We start from the raw sequence: 19,872 nt of genomic DNA, 5'->3' as shown, positions 1-19,872 counted from the left end.
TGAATGACAGTAACCATCACACACAAAGCCAAATCTGTTTGTTGGTTCTCTGGTTATGAAATATGTGAACTGCTAGTAGATTTGTAAGCTCTAAGAATAATAATTCAAAATATTGAAAGCATGATTGAGTCCTTGTGTGACGCACTGAGAGTGAGGGGGGATCTTGGATTATTTTCCAAATGTAACATTTACAAGATTAACATAATGATCCAAAAAATATTATCCCAGACTAATAAAAATTTGCCCTGAGTGAGAAATATGCTGGAAAGCTTTCTTTCACCTTTGACAAAAAAGCTATCTGTACCCAACAGTCAAGATAAAAGTATTAAGATCTTGTACATAAAAGCTTTGTATATACACAGAAAAAGTAGTTATAATAGCACTATTATCATAATAACAACAAGAATAATGATAACTATATAATTATACAATTATAACACCTCAATTCTACTTCCTTTTCCCTGTACTCTTCAAAGGAGTGTACGAAATGATTGTCTCACTCACACAAGCACAACACACACACACTCACAAGTTCCTCTGGCAGTTTGGGCTGCTTCTGTATTGCAAGATTAAAGAGCCCATTGCTTTTCCAAAGAGAAAAACCTAATATTATTTTGTACTTTTTAAAAAACAAAAAGAAGGGAGAGGATAAGCAAAATAAAAACTATAAAATATAAAGAAAGGAATGGAAGGGCATGGATGGTTCATATCAACAAAATATTCTAAACATGTAAAGCTTTCCAACAATCAACATTTCAATATTCATGGGGTCAGGCCACAAATAAGTGCTTTGTGACAAGGTGCAAAATGCAGCACATTATGAAAAGCTGCCACTCTACACATTATGCAATAAACAGAGCAAAAACACTTCATCTGGCCTAACCAATAAAGACCAAATATTCGCACAAGGACTCGAAAAAATTTTGCACGGACAGCAAGGCCAACGATGCTACAGTCCTGGGAGGAGATCATCATTATTAAGTCAAAACCTTTACTCAAGACTCCACCCAACCTGCTAACGACAAACTTGGACCCCAATGGACAAAAAACCTGCCATCACGAACCTCTGGTGCCTGAGGCAGAGCAATCTAAATTTCCAGGGTATCCTCCACTACCATACGTCAAAGTTGGTGCTACTCCTCGTGGGGTGCCATGAACAGGAGAATTTTGCTGATGTCTTACAGCAACAGGAGCAATCAAACCAGGTCGCAAAGTGGAGCTACTGCCATCTGTATGATGGGATGTGTGAGGAAGGGGAGGGGGTGGGGGAGGTGGTGGTGGCGGAGGAGGAGGAGCACTCATTCCAACTGGAGAATAGAGAGACATACTTTGAGCGAGAGCTCCACTGGGTGAATTTGAGTATATATTTCTCGGGTAAGATCCAAGAGTGTATGAAGAATTTTGGGAAGGGGAAGGAGGTGGCGGTACTGGAGCTGACAGATTAATCTTATTCATCTGTCCAGCATTGGGAACTGAAGATAAATGTTGCCTTGAAGTGGAATCACTACCAAGGGACTGCACTCCTGATACAGTCGATTTTGTGGAAACAGGCAAACCTGATGGAACTCCTCTTGATGGAGTAATAGCACATGGAACTGGCATCACTTGCCCAGGGACATCTGATGTTGAAGACGACAAAGAGGACGTAGATGATATTGATGGCAATGGATGGGATGGGGGACCCGGGCCAGAAGACATTGTTACAGAGAGCGGAAGCCCACCGATGCCAGGAACAACAGATCCAGAGACCGATGAACTTGGTGGTGGTACAGGTATTGGAGGAGCAATACTTACACCAGTAAAGGATGACCCAACAATATTTGGTAAATGTGATCCTGGATGTGATGTCTTTTGAATCCCAGATGACAATCTGTGGCAACTACTCTGAGGTTGAACAGATTGTAATCCAGGACCACTACTTAAGGCAACACTGGAACCAGAAGATATTGCACCTATTTTTGAAGAGCAGGCTGCTTTCTGAACCGTGACTTCACGTCCATGGAATATAGAGTTTTTTGGAGGAGCTGTAGGGGGTGGCGGCGGTGGTGGAAGGCTCTTGTCTTTTCCCCGCTTGTGAAATCTTTCTCGATCTTCATCTGCTAAAGTACCATAAACAACATTTTTTCAGTAAACAATAAAAGTACTAGATCTAATACAAAATGCTCCTGATAACAGATGTATCAATGTCTAACAAGAAGAGAGCAATACTGACACAATGAACAGTTCCATCAATTTACTTTACAAAAGAGGAAAAGTCATTACCAAAACTGAGGGAACCCTTCTTACCCGATTTTTCCTCATCATCATCTGAAACGCACAATCCAAACTCTCTTCGGAGCCTTTCCGTCAAGTTTTCTCTCTGACGTTCAAGCAGAGTTGGAGCAGCATTCCATTTCACATCAGCAGAGGGAGAGAGAGCAGCAGCAGATGGAGAACCTCCAAGAACATCACTTGACATACACACACTTACCAAGGAGCTTTTGCTGTTTTTAACAGTCTTATTCTTAATACTAACATTTATTCTGCTTGAAGATTTACACAAGTTTTTAGGGTTACTTGTTCTGATACTGCTGTTTCTAGTAGAGCAGCTACTATTTGCTTTCGAGCACAAAGTTTCATTTTTCAAATGACTGCTCTCACTTATTTTACAACTCCCAGGTTTCTTGTCACTTATACAATTGTCATGCAAACCATGAATTTCACTTTTAGTACCTAAACTCACACTGTAATTCTTCGCATTCAGAAATGTGCTAGTTACCTTTGAGGTATTTTCTTCACTGTCTATATTTTCCCTCACCTCTGGAAAAAAGGGGAAAACCACAAAAATAAAAATCAGGTAAACTAAAGCATTATAAAAAATATTAAAGTCAAAATACTGCATTGACATTATTCTGTATTTTAATCAATTGAGGCCACAATACAGTATGTATACTCTTCTTACATATAGACAAATAACTTTTGCTGATAAAAAAATAAATCTGTGAAAACACTGTAAAATACTAAAACTAATTAAATTATTGCTTAATATTTTATGACAAATGTAAAGAATACTGAATACATATTATTACAGGCCGTCCACGGTTTATGACGGGTTCGGCTTATGACGTTCCAAGGTTACAACGCTTTTCAATTATATTCATCAGAAATTATTTCCAGGTTTATGACGCATGTTCCAGGGTTACAATGCCTACAACGCTGATCTGGCAGAAGAAACATGACTCCAAAAATGCAAAATAATCAATATCAATATTTTTTTTATGAAAAATGCAATAAGAATGCAGTTTACATATCTTTTAATGCACCCAAAGCATTAAAAGTAAAGTTTTCTTAGGATTTTTGACGATGTTCCGGCTTACAACCCATCTCAAGAACAGAATCCCCGTCGTAACCCAGGGACTGCCTGTACTCAACCATCCATGAAGTCTTAAAAAAATATTTTAATTCATACTTCTAAGCATTGAATGAAATATGAACTCTACGAGCAAATTCCTTTAAAAATACAAGATACTAAACTCCTAATTTGTTCATAGTAAGAAGGTTCTTAAGGAATACTTTCACTTACTAGTCACTATGCTACTTGTAAATGAGTATTATTAAAGTAATTTTATCAATAAAGAAAATAATCTTTCTTTCTTTCATAAAAACAGCCTCAAAACCAACAGTGGTTTACTTTACCTTTAGGCTTTTCCCTGCCAGCTGACTTATCCAAAACATCTGGGATCAACATGAGTGATAAAGGCTGAATTGGAGAGAGTGGGAGATCTGGGGGGGATGAAGATGGAGGAGATGGAGGAGATTCAGCATCCAAAAGATAGGCCCCTTTGGAGCGCAATGACAATGATGGAGAACCACCTGGTAACACTTCTTGAAATGATGAAGTGGCTGAATGTACATTCAACGCAGCTGTTGATCCAACAGAACTGTTGGACACTTCTACATCATGGCCAGTTCTGGTTAAGGATGACAACAAAGCAGAGGAGGATAGAGTGGAGCTCGATGATGACACGGCTGTCACTTTCCCATCAGCTTCATTATTTACGCTTTTTCTTTTGCGGTACTCCAAAATAGACAACTGGGGAGGGAAGATATTGAGTTGAGTTTCACTGTGACAAACAAATAGTTGACATTTTTACCCTTCTCCCCAGTAATTGTTGCAATGCTTCAAAACTTAAAAACTCATAAGAACAGTTATAAAGTCTTTAAAACAACAGGTTGCACACCTTCTTTTCTAGTGTGAAACATTAGTCAGTGGAAATATGTGAAATATATTACATACTTAAATACTACTTGCAAACCTAAAACAATGGAACCCAACCACTTCATTTTAGAATGCTTCAATTTGATAATTCTGTGGAAACTTCTATATCTCAAATTATTCATTCTACTTAATCACATACACAAACTAAAACATACCCCAATGAGCTACATATAATTTTCAGGATAACAACTTCAGAAAGTCAAATGCAGTTCAAACACACATTTGCCCACTTCAAAATCTTGATTACAAGGGACCTCCAATGAACATTTATTCCAAATAACTAATGGCTGCACATTGAATGTGCGCATTTGCAATTTAAATTTTTTAGATTGATATTCTTTTCTAAATATCATACCATCAGCTATAATCTGTGACCAAACAGATAAGCGCCATTCCCTTATTCCCACTCTGTCACCAAAACCACACATGTATCTGCTAGATTTATTCTTATTTCTAAAACAAAAGGAGCTGTACGTACAGTTTGTTTATTTATACTTCTTTTCAGTAATTTGGATCTCTACATGACAGGATCAACACAGTATCTCAAGAGCAATTGCTTTTAAATAATTAAAATATTATGTTAAAAAAAGTTATGGCTGTACCTTCTCTAAAAATTTCATCCAGTACAATACAGTATATTTGTAACTGGTTTCCAAACTCTGTTTTGAAACATGCAATGATTCATCTATCTATTGTATGTGCTAAAACGATGTTCAGAAGATAAAATATTTTTACTAGTACTGACTCAAACATCAATCATTTGACTCTGCTTCATGAAAATCTATACAGAACCTTTTGTTCTCAACTTGGCTAGAGAAATCGTGTGTTATATGATGTACTATATAAAAACTGAGACTATAGGGCTAAAGGGATTGAAAAAAATTTCTCCCCCTAAAATGATAAAAAATTTTATAATAAAAGGAATCAATTGAATCTTCTTGGAGATTATGTATTTATATCAATGGCATACACATTTCCCAAGTACCTAACAAAAACATTTTCCAAAGTAACTAACACAGTAATTTACCTTTCTCTTCACAGGTGCAGGTTTTGCTTGTGAAGATGCTACTTCTCCTGATGTAGATGATAAAGACACAGATATGTCACTGTCTTCAATAAATTCTTTATCTGCTGAGGGAACTTCTTGCATCTTTTCACCATCTTCTATTCCTTCCATTGACGATAATGGTGAATGTGGTGGCTCAGAGGGTGGCGTGTATGGGCCTCTGCACTTTATAATACCATCCTTTGCACTGATATCCTCTACATCATATCCTGAATATGGTGGAGTCATTCCCCTCTCTAATTCTCCTACAGGTGATCTTGGGCTTGGAGGTGTAACAGAAGACTCATCTGGACTTGAGGGAGCTGGTCCCTCTGGTGTACGAGGCCCTTTAACCTCAGGTGTACAAGGAGGTTCTGACACGGATACATCTCCCAGTTCTGTCTCTGCAGATGAACCCAAGTCACTGCACTGAACATCTTTCTGGAAGGGTTGATTCTGCCAACTTATTTTATTTCCTGGACTGGATTTGTCATCTACACTTGATGCTGATCTTTGGGAAGTCTCCAGCTCATTTCTCTCTAGGGATGATGTCAATTCCCCTGTGACCAACAATTTACCATCAGAATTATCTTGTCCTTTTTTACACTCATCTAACACAGCTTTTATATCATTGTGATCTTCCTGAATCTTGTTATTCTTTTGCTTTCTCTTCACTCTACATTTTGCCCTCTTTCTCACAGAGGACGTCTTTCTTCTTGTTCCTTTTTGTTCCTTTGAACTGACATCTACAAAACCAAGGAAACTGGAATCCTTCAATGTTAACATATCCAAAGAGCTAGAATTAGAATCTTTCTTTTCTGTAAGCTCAATGTTTTCTCTACTAGATGGCTGTGCTTCACATACATTACCTTTAGTGTATTCAAGTTTTATGCCTTCCTGTGAATTTGAATTCAATACATCTTGCACGATTTCAGAGGTTCCCCCTTTCCCAACTGTATCTCCACTCTCATTGACGTTATTTACTTCATTTTCATCATTAGCCTGCACGTTAGATATTTCCTCTGAAAGAGTGTAACTCTTGGGTTCCCTGGGAGATTGCAGACCTTCCTCTTGCAAGCAACCATGTATTACATATTCGTTTTCTTTCTCTGAATTGCAGAATTTACCTTTATGCTCTAAGTCCTTACTCACACTATTCTTTTGTACTTCTTCTTCTATCTTTTCCAAGACTTCATGTTTTATTATTTTTGTTGTATCCTCAAAGATACTGCCATCAAACAGCTGATTATCTTTAGTGTCATTTTGTGGCAATTCTTCTTTCACCTTTACTTGTAAGTCAAAGTGTTTTTCATCTTTGTTCTCAAGTGATAAATAACTAGGTTTCTTAAAATGATCACAATCTTCAATTTGTACTTTAACAGGAGATGAATCTTCCTTCATTTGTAGATTACACTCCTCTTTGACTGTAACAGTCAGATCAGGCTTGTCAACCTGTTCCTCAGGCTCCTTTTTAATTTCTTTTTCCAAAGTAGCATCAGTATTTCCTTCGATCTTCACTTTATCTACCAGTGCCTTCCCTTTTCGTTTTGTTGTCTCACTGCTCTTGTTCGCTAAAGTATGTTGCCGGTCACTCTTCCTGAAGCCAATATCTGACTGTTTCTTTGTTTTCTTTCCCACAGGCAATCTTCTGTTTCTCACAGAATATTTCTTATTCTCTCCCTTAATTGCTAACTTGGAATCCCCTTCTTTCAACTCTTCCAATTTACAGGGATGAGCTCCATTCTTTCCCATTTCCTCGTCTTTCCTTTCCTTTTCTTTAGGATCTTCAAAAATTTCCTTCTCTGGAGACATGGTGGAATTAGTCTGGTGATGCTCCATTTTATCTACCTTGTTTGTACTAGTTCTAGAAGGATTTGCACCCCTGAAGGACAAAAATTTGGAGGAGGATTTCTTTGTCATTTTTTTTCCTCTCTTCTCTTTACTTCTCTTGGATGGCAAGACCTCTTCATATTCCAGGGCATTTGTATTTTCCTCCTCCTCCTCCACCTCTTCCTCCTCCTCTTCTTCTTCCTCCTCTTCCTCTTCCTCCTCCTCCTCCTCCTCATTATCAATGGCTTCTCTCTTTACCTCAGTATCAAAATTTCTGGCAGAACTTGCTTTAATGGGTTTCTCCATTGGTTCTAAAGGAGCCTGATCCTCTGAGACAAAATCATTTTTATTTTTTGCTGCTGCTACTTCAAGTTCTGCTTCCATCTGATAATTGAAAATAAAAAACAAACAAATATTACAAGTTACATTAAATCCCTCACCCTAAGGTAACAATAGTACTTTGTGGAATACCTATCTTTAAGTATTAAATTACAATATTTTCCCTTTACAGGTTGACTCCAGAAAAATAAATGAATCACTAACTCAATATTTTCCCTTCAAATAATCTAAAAATAAAATTTTTGGAAATATTTTTCCTTCAAATAATCTAAAAATAAAATTTTTGGAAATATTTTTCCTTCAAATAATCTAAAAATAAAATTTTTGGAAAGAACTTAAAAACATTCCACAACAACTCTCACAAATAATCAAGTGTACTACAGCCTTTACTGCACTCTCTCTCTCATGCATGCAGTTGTACTAAATTTACCTCATACAGGCAGTCCCCGGTTTGCGGCATTCAAACTTTATGGTGTTTGGCTCAGGCACCATTAACCTGATTTTACAGAGCTGTAAGCTGTTTTATGGTTCCATACCTGGTTTTACAGTGCTGTAAGTGCCATTTATTCCCATTATTATTATGATGTTCCAGGTTACAGCGCTCCACCTGGACCATTATTATTATTATAAAGAATTAGTTTATCCAGACCTCTGAGCCGAACAATGGCTCTTCTCGGGCTGGTGGAACAGAACAACCCACCCCATACCCCGGGGACTGCCTATACTTAAAATTTCTAACCTGATAGCTTGCTTCCTTCTTTCACCCCTCCATTCACATCAAAATTTCCATATTAATTGTGGTCAATACGCCCATACTGATTATACTATTAATCACAAGAATAACACTAACAAATTTATTTCACATTTCAAACTCACCAATTAAGTATACAAACCAATCTCATAATCCCAAATCAATTACATTAAGGTCATTTTCACTGCAGCTTCATATGTTCAAATCCTAACAACCATATGGGTATCTGGCAGATTTCTATACTTTGTCTTTACACAAGTATTCAGATATGTTTAAGAAGCTCAGAGCTCAAAAATAACCATTCCCACATCATAAATAAAACTAAAACAAGTCTCAGAGGAAACATTTTGATAACCTGGGTACATATCATGAGTTGTTTAACGAGTTCATGTATAACTGAAGACAAAAATTATTTTCTTTATTCAACTTCACAATGCAACAATTACAGCGCTACGTCACTTTTTTGCAGGATTAAGTTCCAGAACCCACTGATAATGCAACACTGTCCCCCCCCCACAAAAAAAAAATGGTTAGAACTGCCAAATACCATGTACCCCTTACCTAACACTCTTGTAACTACCTATTTCAACTGTTCACTGCTTAATTCATTATGAAAAAATAAACAACCAATTAGTAATAATTTTAGCGATACAGGCCATAGAAAAATTTGCACATTGGTGAAAGTTCCTATGGAAATGTAAGAAATATGTTCCACAAAAATTGGTGACAGAGTGTAGTGCAGAAAAGTCGGGTAGCACCGTAGTTTAATGTTCCGATTTGTTACTGGATAAAGTTTTCAATTTTTATAGTCAGATTTTTGATTCCACAATATCCACCATTTACTACAGAAGCTGGGCTTTAGAGATTGCAACAGATCTGAGGTAGCATCAGGTACTATATGTTACTTTGATCAAGTTATATTAGCTGCAGCTTTAAGCTGCTAGGCACAGTATTCTACTTATTGCCCATACAGTATGTGCAGGTATCCAACATATTCAAAATTCCACATTTTTAGGACAATAATCCTGAAGGGCTTCTATAACATTTCTAGTAATTGAAAATTTCAGAAATCTCTGCAGTTGCATGTTTTTAATAACCTTAACTGCCGACCAAACTACAAAGAGTTCTGCAGTGAAAAATTATGAATTACTAAGTAAAGAAAACTGCTCATTCATTAGACGAAATTGCAGAAAATCCTACATGACATGAAGATTTGCAGCCATCAATATAAATTGCATAATGCACGCCTTTACATCAATGTACTAAAGTGTGTTGCTTATATTCAGGAGTGAATGCATCATTTTTGGTTAGACAGTACAGGGATAGTACAAGTGAGTAAGAAAAGCAAATAGTGAAAAGAAACAGGATAATGTTGTGAGATGTAATAAGACAGACCTTGGATAAGGTGCATGTGGTAACTTGACAACATACTGGATTATATGATAAAATTAGTCTTGAAAGAGGTTGAAGAATTACAACAAGCTATTCACGTGGGATTGCTGGACTGCTGGTTTATAAGACCATTCCTTTAGTAAACAAAGCAAAATTCTTTGATGTTGCCTAAACCCTTAATCTAAAAATAATAAAACACCAAAATTGCTCTGTCAAGTACTACCATTCTGTTTTGTGATATCAACTATCAGGGAATTTTTCAATTAAACCTGCATAAGTATTCTTTGAGAAACAAAACACAAACTTTCATTTGTATATTCATCTTATAGACAAACAGTATCAGCAGAAATATATAATTTAGAAAATGGAAGATATTATGAAGAGGTATAACCACAAAATGGTGACAGTAATGTTTCAAGTATAGAAAAATGCATCTACACAACATATAACGTTACTAACAAAACAAGGTGTCAATAAGCTGGAATGAAAAACCTTGGAGGATTTGAGCATGTGACAAGAAGGGGAGAAGGGAAGGAAGGTATTAAAAAGTTGAAAAGCATAATGGAGACCTTGCGAAGGTCAAGAAAACCATAAAGGGTAAAGAACAAGACATGGAACATAAGTCTAAGAAAGACCTGAATAAGGGAAGCTATAAAAGGACATCTTGGCATAAAAATGTTAAAATAGTGAATGTTCATGATGATGTCAAGATTGTACTGAACTCTACACATTAAGGGGCTGGTCATCTCCGTTCAAAATTCGCTGCTTTCTGAATTATTTCAATTCTTGTAAGATAACAGTTTTTACAAATAATCAATAAAGTACCTAATCAACTTTACCAACAACCATACAAGCCTTTAAAATTAAATCATCATGTTATTTTTAACATTGTCCAGTTAACTGTCACTTCTTGGAGACTTCTTGAAACTATCCAAGAAAGAAGTGGAAAAACATAATAATCACACATCACAATCATTTCTCTCACATGACACTCGTTTATTTCTATATTTACAAACAAATTATAATGGTTTAATTTATTTCACCAAAATTGAAGATTATTCCCAACACAAGGGTATTGTTTGTTTGTTTTTATGGTGTTTTTACGTTGCATGGAACCAGTGGTTATTCAGCAATGGGAAACACAAGGGTATTACTATTGTGATTATTAATTTTTCAAATACAGTACGGTCCCCAATTATGCAAGAATTAGGTCGATCCACAGTCTCGCAGAATTGGAAATTCGCAGATTTCGAAACACATACCTTATGGGAATAATTCCATTAAGGCCAAGGGAAACGGCAACTTACCCAGTCAAACTTTTTTATACTACCCATTTTCAATACTTTCTATGTACTATACTGTAATTTGTTCTAATATGAAATTGTTCTTATGGATAAATAAAACATTACAAAGGTTTTAATAACTTGAAAAAGGTTAAAAATTACACACAGGATGGTAAAAACTCCCCCACATAAACAATGCCACCATTGGGTGCAAGTGTACTGTACGATAGTCATTTCCTTTAAAAAACCTTTTGGATGGAATTTCCTTTACCTATCCTCTGCCAAAAAAACTTTCACACTCCTTTATCTCATCCTCCGTGAAGAGTTCTTCAGCTGAACGAAGGCTTTGTGAACCATTTGAGGTTTCGGGGACATTTCATATCATACGGGCTTCACTCTCGTTAGGCCTAACAAGCTTGGCTACGAGCGCCTGTCTCAGTTTCTTTGTCCGGCACGTTCACTATGTAATAATTTTCATATAAATCTATTCTTCAATAAAAAAAGAACTGATGACAATTCAAAATTTTATATGAAATTACAATTTCTTAAAAAGAAATGAAAAAATTCAAAATTCAACATGAAATGACAGTTTCTCGAAAAGTTTAGACCGAACGATTCTCTCTCTCTCTCTAACACATCTGCTTCTCTGTTAATTACTTTTACTAGTCGTTTTCGTCAAAACCTATTTCAACAATAGAAAAAATAAATGATCACATCTGCATGATGTGGATGATCAGAATATACTTTGCAGATCTGAATAATACCTATGGCGATGATGATGATACCGATTATATTCATACCTACACACTGCGCTATGACGTCACAAATGCGTGAGGAGAGCCTTCCGTCTTAGCTAATGGCTGAGAAGGAAATCTTTCTCTCACATTCCCCCTTGGAGGAATAATAGTTTTTTTCTTCCAAGCATTCCCCCCACCCCTTCTCTCAGATACCAGCAAACCCCACCACATCTAAAATACTTGAAAAGACAACAGATTTGATACGTTTTGCGGCATGTGACTTGCAGAATTTGAATCACTTCTCAGATACAGAAAATCTTTTTTTGAGAACTAGCTACCACATAAAAGGGGAATCGCACAATTCGAACATGCATAATTCGGGACCGGACTGTACTGTATAACTGATTCCCATCATGTTGATTCCTTTTCAATTCTTAAAATTTCATGCTAAAGGTAATTGTTTTGAACTCTAGAAATAGCCATATACCAAGTTTTTCTTTTTGTATATATGTTGAAAAATGTCACACCATTTCATCTCCCTCACTATATGAGTTTCTTGATAATACGTAATGTTGAATTCAATATGTAGAAGAAATTTTCACAATGGATCTGATACTCAGAAATTTTTTAAATATTAATAACCTACATCCAACTAGTAATCTTTTTTAAGTTGAATGCAACCAAGTCAAGTTTTGTCTGCCTGTTCTTGACACATTCACTTTACAAGCTGAGGATGGCTTCCCTAAATTAAGGCTTTATCAAAACAACAATTATGACAAATAAATTCTTTTTGAACTATTCACATGGTACGTAATATTACATTAGGGTATAGTAAACCCCCAAGACCCGAGAAAATCAGAACTAAAGACTAGAAAATGTAGCTTAGTAATGGAAACAAACGCTTAAAATGAATTCTCTCTCTCTCTCTCTTACACATGTGCTATAATTCTCCTCTCACAAACTATTTTTAACCCTTTGAGAATGGGGGATCAAAATATGTCTAAGCAAGAACACTCACCCTTCACTTAATCTAGTGAAAATGCTCAGTATAAATTTTCCATGATTGCTGTGTAACATGCTACAATAATGAATTTTGTATCAATTTAAATCTAAAGAGTTAAATTTTATCTTGATATGGTTGAAAATTAAAAAAAAAATAGAAAAAACTCATATCATGGGTAAAAGTTAACCTAAATGAAATTTTTTTTTAAAAACCTCAACAAAAATTTGAGAGGAGATCCAATTTCCATTTTTACAGGGTAAAAGAGTGATGAACTTTTTTTATTTATATGTAATTCATTACTAACTGAGCCAGATATGATAACACAAAACACATTTCATAAAATTTAACTTACTTGAGTGGCATAAGTTAACCAAGTGTAATAATATGTCACTTATTAAAAAAAATTCCCACTAATTAGAATACGTACATAGTTTTCATGACAACAAACATCCTTATGTTCCTTATTGACTTTTCATTTCTCTGATGCTTATTTATGATTAACGGCAAATCTATTAAAAAATGACATACCTTTCAGAGACGACTATTTTCATCATCAGAATCTCAAATGGTTACTTACTCCTTAAATATTATGTATATTCTATACTGCTTTTATATTCACTTTACTACTACTAATACTTTCCACTAGGAAATAAACATACAAAAACAGTCTTTTTTACTAAACAGTAATATCATCACAGGCTCTCTTGTATACAGTTTCAAATAAAAAATCTTCCGTCATATTTTATATTTGTCAATACTTTCTCACTGGAAGAGAATCAAGTAAAATGGTTTTGTATTATGTATACATCAAAGGCTAGTCAGCCCACAACCTGCACAGAACCAGATCTTACAAAGACCCAGCTCGAAGCAACAACACCCAACAAAATAGGCTCGATCCTCAAGGGTTCACACTTCAAATTTATATAAAAGATCTTATAAAACTGTGATGACCAATTTTGTTGATGAAATTCAATATACGTAGATAAAGAAAAAACTTGGGTTTTTAAAACATTTGTGGCAAGTTAAAGAATTTTTTTTATAACCTAGCATGCACTGTAAACCTTGAATCGTAACACATCAGAGCTGTCAATAAAGGTTGGTAACCGAGCTTAGGGCAAAAACTACTGTCCACACATTTAAGACAGGAATGAGAAATACATTTCTCCATCTATGTGTATATATATATATATATATATATATATATATATATATATATATATATATATATATATATATATATATATATACAAAAACTTAAAATTTATATTCCGATGAATGTTACAACTTTATATTAGGCAAGGCAAAGTATTAGAACACAGATACTGTACTTGACTAAGACAGGAGATGAAACTAGTAGCATTTTAAGTATAAAATATAAAATGGGGATCTGCATATTGCCACCAAAATAGCCCATTTTCGACCCAATTAAAGAGGGAAGCTAATTAAAATACAGTGGCACCTCACCAGACAGTAAGCAATGAATTCCAATAAGTAAGAAATATTGGCACACAGCAAACACAATATAGTACTACCCGGGAGCAATTTACGTTATGGTGCACAGCAATTCCATATACAATAATTATTAACCTATCCTAACTGCATTTTGAATACAGTAATACCTCAACATATGAGGCAGGCTCCGAGCACAATTGTGCATTGAGATATAAGCACAATATTGAGATACGACCACGCTTACAGATGCTAACGCTAAATGGGCAAGTGCTTGGGAGTGCTCTAAGCCCACTTCACTCGTTCAGTTCACGTGGTTGTTGACTTCCGAACACATTTCCCGTGTTGTGTTTGCGTTATTTACATGATTTTCACTATTTGTGAACATTCTTTGTAATAAGTAGTAAGTTTGGCAGTGAGAAGAAAATATGCATGATGACGAAGTGTTACACTATGTGTAAAGAACAGTATTAAATACGGTACCGTCAAACTCTCTCTCCCTCCCTTCTCCTCCACACTGCCGTTAGCTGCTATTGTCTGTCTCGAAGGTAAGAACTTGTAATAAAACCCCATTTTATTTCATATCACAGTACGTAATCATTTATTATATCATTTTGTGTGTGTACAGTATGTCTACTATAGAATATAAGAATTTAAAAATAATTTTTTTCCTTTTTTATTATCACTGATTTAGGTGTTTTTAAGAGGGCTGGAATGGATTAAACTTTTGTCAGTTATTTTATATGGGAAAAATTGAATTGAGATACGAGGAAATTGACTTACGAGCTCGGTCCAGGAGCGAACTATACTCCTATCTCAAGTTATTACTGTATTTCATTCAACTTAGCATATTAATTTACATTTAATTCAATTTCAGACAAATATCTGGAAAAATGATTTGCTTCTAAAAATACATGCAAGACAGTGCTGTACTGTTTAGCGTAAGAAAAACAAAGCTGGTTGATGTATTTCTACCTATTTCCCCTGTATGCTTATGAGTTAATATAATTACGCAGAAAACTAATACTATGTAAAAAAAAATCAATATACATCTTTGTGTCTGTTTTGAAAAGTAATGAAAAACACTCACTGTAGTTCCCCCAACCTTCCTCTCTCTGGTACAGTGTTTTTATTGACATTTATAAATGGAGAAAAGTACTGTACCCAATACATGTATTACATACATATATTTTTCAGTCTGTATGTGCATGTGTATACATATGCACATGCACCACATTAATGTGGACTAAGCACTCAACCGTGCATTTGTTTGCCAATCTCTCCATATGTTAATTTTTTGTTTTTCATAACATGGCCTTTGCTTGCCTTCTTCTCTATGTAAAAATCTTGACCAAGATCAGCATCTTGCTTAGGGAAAGATGAACAAACACTTTCATAACAAGGAATTGATGACCAGCCTTTAACCCATCAATAACTTTCATCACAAAAAGCCGACTGTAAAAGTCGAGAGACTCGCTGCCAACAACTTCTAGCACATTCTTTTCCAACATCACCTTCACTTCACACAACATAACAGCTTTATGTACTGCAGATGGCAGGCAGGAAACAGGATTGCATGATAAGATGGTACTGGTGATGGTGAGTGTGGGGCGAGCGAGGTTTTTTCCCCCCCTCCTATTTTGGGGATATGGGTTGTTCTTAGATGTAAACTACCCAGAGTACCCTGTTGCTTCTACATTGCTCCAGGTCACTGGCCATGCTGGGGACAAACAACTGGACACCGGTCTTGCCATAAAAGGAAGACATAGGGTCTCTCTCCTCTATCTCTGCCTGACCTTGGAGAACGAACTAGAACAAACCCAACAGGAGACTAAGGCAAAATAAAAACAGTGTGACTATATGCACCTTTTTTTTTAAGACAACTATGCTTTTTTGCAAATCCACTTCTGATGCAAACAGCCATTCATTATCCTCACAACCAAAATTAACAGAGCAGTAAGAAACCACAAGCCAGAATTACAATTAAAACAGTTTTACCACTGTTCAGACAAAATACTCTCCCAGAACATTAAAAAATGAATAAACAGCAGCAGAATGCCCTCCAAGGCACCAAAACAATGAGAATGGTAAAATTGGTGATCAATTTCAGTTGGTGTTGAGGCATACTCTTACATAAAAATTCAATGTGTATTCCTTAAGAAAAGACTTTGGCACAATGTCAATCTCTTTGCCCAACCTAAAAAGACTTTCACACCCAGAGGACATATGATCTTGAAATGGTAACTCATTGGTTTTGAAGACACATTATCATCAGAAAATTGTCTGAAATCATGCCTACTGTTCTTCCTGTAAAGCAATGAGTTATTGCTCAGAGGCCTGGGAAGACAGGCCTTAATAGTTGACATTTGTCCTACAATGTCAAAACCTTTCTTACTTGAAAATAGAGGAAGTACCTGGTCCCATCCTTGACTCAACACCTGAGACCAAAATCTCTGGGGTACTAGAGACTAATTGAATAACTACCTGATGGATGAGGTCCCTCTCAACCCCAAATTTTCCACCAAGTTCATAACTATACTGGTTGTTCTTCATCATTTAGTATTTTGACCAAATCACCAAGCTAATTTATTTGGCTCTCACAAGAGAGGTACTGGATGTTACTAGCTTCACCACCTTCAGCCTAACAATTAAGGCGTATTTTGCAAATTTCAACTTTCTTCTATTAAGTTTCATAACATGACATTATGTAAATGTAGTTGGCCACAGTAGGTTGACTGACTAGTAGTCTAAAAGTGGTCTAATCTATGTCACCCATAGCATGTGTATGGTGTAGCTATGCTTTGAAAATGCTTTTATTATGAAACTATACTTATATGATTAGTACATGAATTTGAGACGACCATATTACACTGTGAGAGGTGATGACTCTGAGGTCTTTATTTTTACTAATTTATTGTATTGGCATTTTTTAAATACTAAAAACAGGACTGTGAACTGTTCTTTAGGAACCACCTGATATCATTCAAGGTGGTAGAAAGCTGACATCTAAAGGATTCAATTTGAAAAGAAATTAATCATTCAAGGTGGTAGAAAGCTGACATCTAAAGGATTCAATTTGAGATGAAATTAGTCAGTCATGCTCCAACAGATCTACCTATCCATTTTATCTTTGAGGTGATCAACATTGTCAAAAGTCTCGGCAAAGTTAAAATAAATAGCACTGATTTTGACGGAACTATAATATTCTGGTTACCGAATGAATTCTTGTTGTCGAGATCAAATATTGCTGAATGCCTTCCTAATCTTTGCCTCAAAAATCTTAATAAAGCAGGGTGGTTAGCAATATAGGACAGCATAATTTAGGATGATGGCTCTCACTGTTGGGGTTAATGATTGACACCAGTGATGGCTATTAGTTGTGTTTTGTTGAAGATTCTCAACTCATGTTTTATTCATTCTTTCTTGCAAGTTCAAAATTTTGAAGGAAAGTATTATGGTCAAATTACCAAGTTAATTCTGAGTATTATTTCCTTTTCTATAATTTGTCCTGTGAAGTTGATACTTTTTAGTGGCATATGATTGTTGGGACTTAGGTCAATGAATGTGTAGTTTAATTGTTTAACTTGTGGTGGGTCTGGGTCTAAATAAATGGACGAGTATATGAACTGATAATCATCAATATATAACTGTAATGAGCTAATATACCACATTTTTTTAAAGGGATGCGATAACTGAGCCATTTGCTTTGAGATCTGTGCATTCTTCATTTTCAAATTCAAGTGACTTTTACTATCTAAGTCTTTGCTTCGTCATCTTTACTGCACATATCTCGTGATATGTATAGTCACTTGTCCACCCAAGTGGATTTCTTTCTCCATGGCAAAACTTAGTCTTAACACTCCTTATATCTGATGCATTAATTTGAAATATTTCAATGTTCAATTTCTTCTCAAGAATTTAAATCCAAGAGACAGGCCACGAGGAAAGGTCTGATTTCAGTTGTGTGCTTATGGAGTTTGAATGTCAACAATGAGAGAAAAATTATTCTGGTCAACAATGAGAGAAAAAGTATTCTGGGGAGGGTTTGGCATGGTGTTCACTCAAAAAACATGGGCAAGTGTCATGTTATTAGGTAGGTAGTGATCTGCTAATGCAGAATGTTACCTTGAGATGCCACTTAGGTTATGATTATGAATATTAGATCAAGGTTGCTTCTTCTCATGACTGCATAGCATCACTCCCAATTTTACTTTCTGTAAGAAACTGTCACATAATTTCAGGAAGCTGTTCAACACTCTACTTTCAGGAGCATCATCCGGCAGAGGGATGAGTACACCTTTCCATAAGCCGGCGTAATTAATTACTTCCATAATAATACTTGTAACTTTTATGTCTTCGAAAAACCATTTCAATAGCAAACCATAATGGAGATTTATAGGACTATGATGGCTTGGGAGGCAATATGATTGTAATGGAGATGCTTATTCTTGTTACATTGTTAGTAAAAAATTAAAATAATTTGCTTGATATTTTACGTGCATAGTTGTTTTCCAAGTAAAATAATAAACGCTCCACCCTTTGTTGGTTAACATTTGATAAGTTGCAAAATTCAATTTCTTACAAAATACATCACTGAAATTACATAGTTGGAAAAAGCTGACCATGAGATGCAAAAAGACAATTGCATAGTAGTAGTTTATTTTCTTTTATGATGTATGCACTGTAATTTTATTTACTAGTCAAATGTAAGTATCGTAGGTCTAGTAAAGCTTGTTTTTATTTTTTTTTTTTTTTCATAAAATATCAACTGTAATTAAAACACAAACAAATAGCACAAAAATTTGGATTCGTTTAATATATTGCATTTTGTTTCTAAACTTCTTAGTAATGTTCACATTTGAAAAACATTTCTGAAGTTTTGACAAGGACAGAAAGAGATCAAGTACAGTAACTGTATAGCGAGGGAAACAACGCATTAGCTACAGGTTCTGACAAGACCAGCAATCACATACACCATTGACGTAGAGACCGTATTAGATTTATATTTATAGTTTTTCTAAAAAATATTTTTCGCCAAGCACTTTATGCATTGGAATGCCTTTAATCTTCTTCAACCTTTGAGGCAAAGAATTTAAAGTTTATTTTTTTTTTTCTTTCTTTCTAACATTATACAGTCGATGACCCAATACCATACACTGTACAACTTCAGCACATGAACATTAATGAGCCTAATCATTACGGTAGGAAACAATTTCCAGAATTGAATTGCCAGTTAATACAACTGAAGATGTTAAAAAAAAGAAAAAAAAAAAGAAATTTGTTTCAAAGTTCAGTGTAGCAAAAGTTTACATCAAAGTTTCAAGCGGCTAACTCTAGTGACATGAATAGGCCATACATTCGACAATGTACATACATTGTTACCTACGCCAGTTTATACCACCAACATTTGTGATTCTTACATTATGTTTAAGTAATGATGTGCTTTATAGAATGGAATTCCAAAGTTGCGCATTCTGAATTCCAATAAGTACGATACACTGAAGGTTTGTGGGAGTGAAAGCACAAGAAAGACATGAGTGAGGGAATTTCTGAGAGGATGTGTCACACAAGGTTAGAAGTAGAGATAATAAATCACAATTCATTATAAAATTTACCTTCATTCCCTACAAGATTTTGAACTACAACTCTTCCACAAACAGTATATCTGAGAAGGAAGAGAAAAAAAAAAAAACTGTTTCCACATATGATAAAAAGCTATTCTCTGAGAAAAAGCCATATTGCAAAACATTTTCATTCCTGTACACATGCATGCAACTTCCATACC

The 19,872-nt window shown here is 35.3% G+C and overlaps 1 protein-coding gene across 6 annotated transcripts in view; it reads right to left on the bottom strand.

The window, feature by feature from the left end:
- Positions 1–19,872, bottom strand: part of LOC135210887 (inactive histone-lysine N-methyltransferase 2E-like) — a 58,713-nt gene that overhangs the window by 505 nt on the left and 38,336 nt on the right. For 5 of the 6 annotated variants that reach the window (XM_064243816.1, XM_064243818.1, XM_064243819.1 and 2 more), the window contains exons 13-16: positions 5,286–7,517; positions 3,676–4,072; positions 2,287–2,799; positions 1–2,099 (exon numbers count right to left, since the gene is read on the bottom strand). The exon at positions 1–2,099 is cut by the window's left edge and continues 505 nt beyond it. In XM_064243816.1, coding sequence (XP_064099886.1) covers positions 1,057–2,099; positions 2,287–2,799; positions 3,676–4,072; positions 5,286–7,517 — 4,185 coding nt within the window. In that variant the 3' untranslated portion in view covers positions 1–1,056. The remainder of the gene's footprint in view (positions 2,100–2,286; positions 2,800–3,675; positions 4,073–5,285; positions 7,518–19,872) is intronic. The other variant, XM_064243817.1, reaches the window with a different exon arrangement.

Source organism: Macrobrachium nipponense, chromosome 4 (assembly GCF_015104395.2).
Source record: "Macrobrachium nipponense isolate FS-2020 chromosome 4, ASM1510439v2, whole genome shotgun sequence".
Lineage (NCBI taxonomy): Eukaryota > Metazoa > Arthropoda > Malacostraca > Decapoda > Palaemonidae > Macrobrachium > Macrobrachium nipponense.
This window is presented reverse-complemented; position numbering and strand designations above follow the sequence as displayed.